General features: G+C 42.9%; 1 protein-coding gene across 1 annotated transcript; it reads right to left on the bottom strand.

The window, feature by feature from the left end:
• Positions 1–542: 542 nt before the first annotated feature.
• dele1 (DAP3 binding cell death enhancer 1) lies at positions 543–6,954 on the bottom strand. The gene is made up of 12 exons (XM_061079483.1): positions 6,775–6,954; positions 5,497–5,614; positions 5,011–5,113; positions 3,451–3,595; positions 3,057–3,290; positions 2,872–2,960; positions 2,645–2,738; positions 2,313–2,455; positions 2,058–2,216; positions 1,776–1,868; positions 1,477–1,636; positions 543–1,337 (listed from the first exon to the last, which is right to left on the bottom strand). The coding sequence occupies exons 1-12, from the start codon at positions 6,803–6,805 to the stop codon at positions 1,096–1,098; spliced, it is 1,611 nt and encodes a 536-aa protein (XP_060935466.1). The 5' UTR covers positions 6,806–6,954; the 3' UTR covers positions 543–1,095.
• Positions 6,955–9,573: the final 2,619 nt, after the last annotated feature.

Here is a 9,573-nt window from a genome sequence, read left to right as displayed (position 1 = left end):
CAGCATCCACACAGCTCTCCGGCTCCATCAGCACAGCGGCACCGGGAGAGGAGCTCCATCAATTCACATCCACTCACCGCTTCGCTCAGCCTCCGGGAGTCTGCGGATCACATCACAGCTCCACGCCCCGGATCGGTGCTGCGCTGGCGGCCAAGCTGCGCGTCCTCTCTGCGCCACAGGATCCCGGAGCTCCGAGCCCGGCTCAGCCAATCACAGCATCCCGGAGCTCCGAGCCTCTCCTCAGCCAATCACAGGCGCGGACGCAGCACGCTCGGCGCACGATGAAGACGCAACCATAATAAATCTGCTGGGTTTTTTCCAACTCCGGTAATGAAGTCACACATCATCGGGGTCTTACGTCATGCAGGGGGGTCTGCAGAAGCATGAATGGTTTGCAGTGATACAAGTGTGTGTTTACTGGATATGACTTTTTATTTGTTGTGTTGATGTGTAATCATTTCTGGAATTGTTTTAATTGGTAACACGTTTTATAGTCTTCTACGAATTAGAGTGATTGTTGTTGTGAATAAAGACAGAGATAATGCTTATCAATGAATTTTAATATTCATTACAACTAAACATGTGCGTTTAACAGTAGAACATCTTCCTCACAGAGCATTTGGTTTACACGTTAGACACATTATTTATTTTCCCATCCTCTTCAGGTCCTCCTCTGTGGCTTTGGAAGCACTGACCCACAAACTATCACTTAAGGTTCAAATATGACATTAAAATAAAAGCACTTTGTCTGTTACAGAGGTGTTAACCCACAGAAACATTTAGCAGGAGATTAGATTATCATGGTTTTTCATGTAATTAATCTCAGAGTAGTGTCGAGAAACAAGAATCCACCTGAAGGCACCGAGAAAACGTTTGACCCACTGCAGATTAGATTACAGGGAAGCTTATTCATGATCATTGGACACATATGTTGTCACCAGATCCACACATAACACACATGTCAACACTTACATACTTAAAAAAGGTATAAAAGCTTTTCACTCAAATCCAGACTTCACATTAAACACCTTGACCTTTGCCCTCTGTGAAGTAACAGTACATTCCTCAGTTCGGCCTGCGCTGGCTCAGGGGCAACTATCCAATCCCCACAGTCCACTGGCAGGTTCCTCCCTCTGTGCTTTGGGGATGGAAGTGAAGAGGTGTGGACGACAGCAGCGGCGGGACACACAGGCTCCCGGTGCTCCAGGAGTGAGGCAGGAGGGGGAGGGTGGTGGGAGGGACACGAGTGGCCAGAGCGGCGAGCGGCTGGTTGAGCAGACGATCGGCCACAGCGAAGACGGGAGCTGAACGGATGGAGCGTAACACTGCATCTTCAGCTGAAGAGGAGAGGGAGACACAAGGGAAATCTTTTGCTCAGTCTCACAGATATTATCACTGCTGTCTGGGCTCATTAGAAGCTTCGGTGTCAGTGACTAATGCAAATGCTTTTCTTTTCAACAGAGAATGTGTGCTTACATTTGATGTCTCTGTCTTTAGGAGGCGTCAGTAAGGCCTCAGCCTGCTTGTTGCCTGCCTGAGCAGCTCGTTTGTAGAATTCCATCGCTGCCCCCAGGTTCCGCTGCACCCCGAAGCCGCTCTGGTAACACTGACCCAGGAACAGCAGGGCGGTGTCATCCTGAGCACAAAACAACACAAAGGATTTAAGCTAACTGATCTTCGAGAATGAGGAGGACTGATAGAGTACATAGGGAGGTTCTTTGTCTCAGAGATAAAGCCATTGATAAAACCCTAGAAGGATCTAGAAGTGAACTCACCCCGTTCTCTGCTGCCATCTGCAGGTATTGGACAGACTTGCTCTCGTCTCTCACTGGCTCCTGACAGTAGACTGATGCGAGGCAGAGCTGAGCCTGAAAGTGCAGGAAGAGAGAAAGGAAGGAGGTGATTTTCAATAAAAAGTGAATTAACATATTTTCTTAATTCTGGATTCCTTATTTACACTAAAAGCAACCCAGGATGGATAATGGCAATACATTACTTACTTAATTGTTTTACTGAAATACAACAATGAATAAGACATTTCCTTTCATGACTTCTACCTTAGTGAGTCCAGCTCCAGCAGCTTGTTGGAGAGGCTCAATGGCCGTGTTCAACTCCTCTGGACCGTGATGCCCCCTGCTGGTCAGGAGCAGCTTTGCATAGCGGTACTGAGCCTGTGTGTGGCCGCCGGCTGCTGCCAGCCTGTAGTAATACAGAGCCTGGAAAAAAGAAAACATTGTTTCAAGATTTATGGAGAGAATAGAAGAGTAGGATTAAGCACTAAAGAAAATAAAGTGTGCTGTCTGGATCCTCACCTTCTTTTTGTCCTTGCTGACTCCTCTTCCTTTCTCATAACACACACCAACGTTAAACTGGGCTTTGTTGTAACCCTGCTCAGCTGCAGCTAGAAAGCAGGTAAAAGCTTGATCGTAGTTCTCACTTTTGGCACTTTCCAGACCTGATACAAACACAGAGATAAAGATATTAGCTGAGGCAAGAACATCATTTGAAAAAATAATGTAAAGAAATAAACAGCACAGTAACAACAGAGGTAATGGGACATGTGATTGGTTCTAAATAGTTTATCTTGAGTAGGAATCAATGTGTCAAAATGATTGGGTGTTTAATTGTGTCAGTAAATAATTACCTATGATGTTGAGGGTGACAGAGACGCTGCTGTGTCCAACCTGTCTGAGGTTCTGTATTGCTCCTGCCAGCCTCTCCTCGTCAGACAACACGTCCTGCAAAAAGAAGGAGATAAAATCAACAATAAAGATTATATGAGAAGCTGGTCAATCTTTTGCAAGAGAAAACTAAATGCTTTTGATTTATTTGAAATAAACCCTGGACAAGGTAAAGGAGGTGGTCTCTCACCTTCTCATTAGCATCTTTAGCCTCTGTGTTGTCTTGACTGGCATCATTCTGCAGAAGATGGGATACTGACAGATGTGATACCTCTAAATCTGAAGAGAAAAACACAGTTATTATGTGATAACAAGAAAAATACATATATACATAATATTCTTTCAACTATGACCAGCAAAGACAACAGGACAAACCAGGTATGGGTGAATTGTGGTTGAGGACTGCCCTCTGGTGGTCAGAGGTGGAGCTGTGATCAGTCAGATTGTCACCTGACCTGCTGCTGCTGCTGCTGCTGCTGCTGCTGCTGCTGCTGCTGCTGCTGCTGCTGCTGCTCTGAGCTGCAGCCTGATCGTGGCTCTGTCTCTCTGGCACCACATCCAGGCACAACACACTGTTCCTCCCCCTGGGCAGGACATCCCTCCGGGATACTGTGCAACCCAGAGACAAGCGACAAAACAGAGTCAGGATTCAGATTCAAAAGAAAAATAATTGTTATAGATGGTCAAATGCCATATATGTTGATTTATTGAATGGGTAAATCCATCAGAGAGTTTACACATTTGTAACAAGGAAACCATCAGCACTCACAGATCTCCAAAAGGATGCGGTAGCCACACTTATTCAGCGAGGAGGGAACTGTCAGGGCTCCAGGCGCTGGACTGGGTTCGGTGCCTGAAGAGAACTTAGAGTGGATCCTCCTGCAGATCTGCACTAACAGAGCGGCTGCTGCACCCTGCACAGAAACATCAGTTTCTAGTTTGTCTAGTCGTGGCAATAAGGATGTGAATTGGTGCTCCAGTGTACTAACACTTTAAAGTGTCAGTTTATAGTGTTAAAATGGACACAAAAAAACTGTTATAGAGAAAAAAATCAGGTCATAAAGTACAAGAGCAAAGAGAATTAAATTGCTACATAGGAAATGTGAGCAGGTCTACTGGTGCTGAATGGCAGTTTCATTGGCTTTCATTTTTATTTATGAGTATCGTTAGTTTTTCTATTTATATCAATTTAATAAAAATAGCTTTCAAATGGTGACTCTAAGCAAGTCCATCATGCAATATGTGTTTGATCAGTCTGGACTGTTAAAGAGAGTAGCTCACAATATGTTTCTTACAATAACAATTTCTGATAACCTGACACCATCCAAAATGTAATACTGGACATTAGTGTTGGGCGACTGGACAAATATCAGCTATCTGCGATCGACTCAGCCTTTTGCTGTTGCACAGTTATACGTTGTTTTTAAAATCCAGGTCTGCCTCCTTGAGAATTTAATTTGGTGAATAAATAACCAGTGAAGTTAAATTCAAACCCTGGATGAGCCTACGCTGCCAAAGTTGCAGTATATGTCAATTTGAGCCAGAATGATGCTATAATGAACCTTACTGAGGCGTTCATGCTAGTTGGATTAGTAGGATTCTGCTCAGGCTCATATTGAGTCCTCACAGGCCATGTGATCTAGGCTGTGGACAAACAGTTTTGTTCAGCAGCTACTGGTATAGAAGAAGAGAATTGAAAACTCGCATTTAACTATTCAACCGAGCAACGTGTATACACACTCAGCACAGGCAGGTGGACGGTAACCAGCATCCAGAGGGCTGCTGGCGCAAGCACAGATGTCATTAGCCACAGTCGGCAAAGCAGCATGACTTTGTTTATTCCAGTTTTTCTGATTAATTACCTCGACTGTGTAATGAGCCGACAATATTTTCACATTTCGGAAAATAACAAAGCTGTCTAACGTAGTATTTTGTTCTCTTGCTTTGCACGGTCCCAGCCCCAACCAGGGCAGTGACTAATTGACAATGAAGCTGTCTTTAGTGTTTGCTTTTTGATTGATTGGTTCTGAAAAGCTAAATCTAAAATCTGTGTGTGTGGTTGTTGCAGACAAATCATTTAATAGCATATCTTATCACCATCTGTTTGTTTATTTGGAGGCTTCAAGTGGAGGCGTCCTTCATCTGACCCCATCAGGCTCTTTTTCAAATATCTGTGTCTGACAGTTGTTCGGCCTGTTTTTACATCTTAGTGCTTATTAAAGATCACACACGTTCACATGTATCAGCCACCCACCCCCTGCTGCTGAACAGATGGGTGATTATGTTGGTTGTGTATTTAGATTTGAAGATGTAACTACAACAGACTTACCCATCCCACAGCATCCAGCACAGTGTAATGTGGAAGCTCAGTGTAGCCAAACTGGAAGGTCCTCTGTCTCTTCCTCCTCTCTCCATCCTGCTCGTTCTGAGAGCTGAGAGAAAAACAGATTAAATTACATCTAACAATTTCATTTCTGTTCCCATCTCCAGTCTCTTGTCATAAAGCATCAAAGAAAGACTGTTTTTAAGGCAGATGTCTTTGTTTCCGTTCTTTTGACGAACCCCGTTCATACACACAGCAGATGCTGCTGGATGATGCAACCAGCTGAAAATGTTGCCGAGAGTGTGATACAAGGGTTCAAAGAAGGGGTAAAGGAACAAGAAAGCATGAGGACAGTGTAGGAAGTTTGACCTTAATTCTAAGGGCCTCTTTTCGTCAGCTGATTATATGGCTGGTGGTTTGACAGAAGGGAAGGCAAGAGATCAAAGTGATGCTCAAAAACCCTTTTTTCAGACAGGAAAAAGATGAAGTCACCTGTTGTCAGAGGAGTGTCGAGAGGTGGCGAGGACAGTGGAGCTGTTGAAGACCTCATCGTCCACGTGGTGGTTCTGCGGCAGTCGCAGGGAGCTGTTGCCATGGCATCGATGCAGAACTGAACAGAGAAGAGGTGGGATGATAAACACAAAAGAGATTAGAATGTAATGAGGGAGGGAGACATTTGACAGCTTTTGCAGAGGTGGTAAGAACTTAAGTAATGTGATTTGACTGGTGAACAACACAGTGGGATGCATTAAAATAAAAGTAACTGTCACTATAACAAAGACTGTCTGAGTAGCTATTATAAAGGACAAAGGTTGTTTAACAGAGAGATACTAATTTCATATACAGTGGAGTCCAAAGGTGACAACTTTTCCACAAGTTAATTAAGTTTCCAAACTGAATTGATAAGTAAATCCAAGCCAATAAGTAATAAAAGACATCCATCCAGACAGGTGTATAAGAACTGGTCGATGATTAAGAAATTAAGTTCAGACAGAGAGAGACTGATCCCAAAAACTACCTATTAATATTCTTATTATTAAGACAGATACCAACAAAAAGTAATCCATCATGTTGAACAATCTTCTTTGTGCTGTGCAGGAATGACCTCTTCAGAGAATCAACATAAGGAACCTAATAATGAACAATAAAAGCTGTCTGCGGTTTGAACATGCATGTAAATAAAGAGTTGTCTAAAAGATGTGCTGCATGTTTGGTAATTATTTGGTGGTAACTATAATGTATTCAAGAATATGAATTCATAAATCAGGACACATTGTTTTTTGTAAGATGTTGGTAAAAACTGATTTAACACAAATCCCAGTATTAATATCTGTATTGACTTTGGAGATCCAGACCCTGGTATTACTTGCTATTGGATTTAAAATACAGTTTATGTAATGGCCTATTATCTGACAAATAATGGTGCTAAGACTGGGCAATGACCCACTATATCACAAGTTAGTGTTTAGAATCCCTAATAATATATATATAAATATGTCTTTATAATGAATTTTAAAGTTTTCACCAGCTCGGTTTTAAAGGAGGAAAGTAAATTCAAAGGTTTTAAAGTCATGTGAATGGTGGCAGGTGTGTGTGTGTGTGTGTGTGTGTGTGTGTGTGTGTTTGTGTGTGTGTGTGTGTGTAAGCGTGTGTAAGTGTGTGTGTGTGTGTGTGTGTGTGTGTGTGTGTGTGTGAGGACTCATTCACTGGTGGTAAACAACTACCAGCAGAAACAACATGGCAGCAGCCTGTACAACTCTCTTCTCTCACCTCTGCCAGCCAAACCCTGGATTCTCCACATGCTTCTTCTTCTTCTTCTTCCACAGCGGGTGTGACTGGAGACTTATGTCCGAGGACGAGGAGGCATGTTCGGGGTCGTCAGACGGCTCGTCCCGCCGCAGCGGCCGATTCCGGTGCTGCGGTCACTTCACAAACACGAAACCAGTCACGAGTTTGTTTCCGAACAGAACCGGAAGTGATGCAACCGAGAAGGTTTGATAAGGTGGTGTGCAAACTCACAGCGCCACGGTGCGGCATGTGGGGGGATTACAACTCACTCATTGTGGGTAGAGGTTACATTTCAATAGAAAAAGGAGGATGTTGGATTAAGAAAATAAAATACTATGTTTTATGTTCTTATATTTTGTGAAGAGTGTAGAGATAATACTGAAATGTATAAAAGTGTAGCTTCTGTTATGTTTGGTTGGTTTATTTTCATCTCTGGCCTCAGAAACAAGCCAAACCAGGACATTCTCCTGATTTGTGCTATGGTGGGACTGTCATACTTTAAATATCATCAACAATGTTAAGAGAAGGTAAATTTGATGTTTGTTACATGACAAAAAAAAGTTTTAACTCACTGATGGAGTTCCCCACCACACTACCCTGTTTCATTGGAGATAGAGTACTGCATAAATATGAAACTGTATTTTGAAAAGGCCATTTCATATCCAGGACACACTATGCAATTTGGTATCTCCATGTTGCAGAAATGCTAAAAAGTCAATAACTTAGGAATACGTTCTGAATTTCGGAAATACGTCCATCATTTCTAAAATCAATAATTTGTGGAGGTTCAGCTCACCTGAGGAAGGCATATGTTTTATTTTTCTGCATAGTCATGAATTAAATATTGGTACCACCAGTATTTATGATGCTGTCTAATAAAAAATTAACCACATTTCTGCCATTAATTCTTTGACTTCTTACATCTGTAGCACTTCACTCATCCAAAGTTTCTCTGTGGACACGTGAATATTTGTGAAGGTGTTTTCAGCTCTGGTCTGATTGTAAATACGTAATGTGCAGAGAGGTAGTGGAGAGAATTAGTAGTCTGTGTTTTATCCAAGAGGGATGACTCCGTTCAATGATTTCTCACTGTGTTCGTGAACTCTCTGTGTTTATCAGTTCACATGAATAAAGGATTCCCTCACAGGTTCAGGGGTTGATTCAGTAAACCGTCCAGAAATCATCAGTCACTCAGCAGGACAGCTTGGCTTTTCTCCTCGGGGCCTGTGGGTCAAACAGTGACGCACGCCCGACACCATTACTGGAAACATGCACTTTTCCAGTCAGACAGGGTCCAAAACAACGGGTAGAAGGGAGGAGCGCTGCAGTCGTGAAGTTCGAAGTAACTTGGAATAACTCACTTCTTGACTGGTTTCCATGGTGACATGGAGTCATCATGACTCTGGTGACTCTCGCTTAGCATCCTCCCCGAGCAAATAAGTCTAGCCTGCAGTAATTTGTAATGGTAGCGAGATCTCTTCAGGGCAAAATAATGTTTGCCGACTTGCCCGGGGCCAAATTTGTCTGTGCAATATGGAAAACACAGACTTGAGATGGAAACTGGGTCCCGCTGCACCTGACTAATTGAGCAGTTTGTTTTTACTCATTTTTCAGTTTGTACTCAAGGTTTTATGTTTGAGAAATTTAAAAGCAAAGACAGGACTTTTTTTGCTTCTTTTAAAGCTCTTCTCCTATGTCACTAAAGTTTATGACTCTCAGGCTGCCTGTGTGATTGTAGACAGTGGGTTTCAAGGCAGTAGCCCACAGGTGCCAACACTCATTTATTTATTTTCTTAATTTCAGAGAAATCTGAAAAACCATTTTACAAAACAAAACAATAAACACATTCTGCTTTACTTTTACTCATTCCACACACAAAAAAGGGCACGAAGAAGAAACATAGTAATACACAATGTTATATCTATAAGTACTTTACTTAAGTGTATAAGTTCTTTATTTAAGTATGTGAGTACTTTACTTAAGTGTATATATCATAATGTAATTAATGATTGAGTCATAAGGTCATTTTTCAGAGGAGTGAGTCCTTTCCCTATGATTTTAAAGACACTTTTACTTAGTACATTACATTGTCGTATTGACACCTAAGTAAAGTTTGTACTTTTTGTACTTTTTCTTCTTTTTTAAAATCTCGAGCGTTGTTGCAGGCTGCCCTTCCAAACAAACACTGCACACTCACCGCTGTGATACAATCCTCTTCACCCCGACCTCTGGAATCCCAGGCCCACGTAGGTCTCATTCAGAGGAAGGGGAGGGAGGGCGGCCGTGGAAGGACGTGCGGTGGAACCCAACTGGATGACCCCTCTATTTTGTTAGCTGTGTGGGCCGGTGTGAGGACGGGTTGCAGGACGTGTGTATGTGAAGGGTGAGATGTGAATCTTGTCTTCTCATAGGTTTTCGGCTCTATCCACATAATCTGTGGACGCTGAACTGAGGATATCAGAGGATTTGCTCGGAGCAGAGTGAGCCCGGGTTGAAGTTGTAGATTTTGTTTGTCCGTTTGGGGCCTTTCAGACAGCGAAGACATGACCGGTGTGGAAGTAAAGAAGTGGCTTTCCTTCTCTGCAATGCAAGGCCACGGCAGCAAATCCTTCAAGCTCCAAATAGCTTGGAGGCAGAGAGAGAGAGAGAGAGAGAGAGAGAGAGAGAGAAAGACTTAGATTTGAGTACTAAATTAAGTGAAGGGGGCGGGGGATTTAAAGAAAAGGCACTGGGGGGTGGGGGGGTTTCTTGCCCCTCACTCCCCCTGTTTTCTCTCCCCTG

The sequence above is a fragment of the Limanda limanda genome, chromosome 10, assembly GCF_963576545.1.
Source record: "Limanda limanda chromosome 10, fLimLim1.1, whole genome shotgun sequence".
Taxonomy (NCBI): domain Eukaryota; kingdom Metazoa; phylum Chordata; class Actinopteri; order Pleuronectiformes; family Pleuronectidae; genus Limanda; species Limanda limanda.
This window is presented reverse-complemented; position numbering and strand designations above follow the sequence as displayed.

Coding starts and splice junctions, on each gene's coding strand:
- dele1 (XM_061079483.1), bottom strand. CDS start 6,805: ATGTGGAGAATCCAGGGTTTGGCTGGCAGAG. Junction 2,739..2,871: donor CTAAAGATGCTAATGAGAAG/GTGAGAGACCAC, acceptor TTCTTTTTGCAG/GACGTGTTGTCTGACGAGGA. Junction 1,637..1,775: donor AGATGGCAGCAGAGAACGGG/GTGAGTTCACTT, acceptor TTTTGTGCTCAG/GATGACACCGCCCTGCTGTT.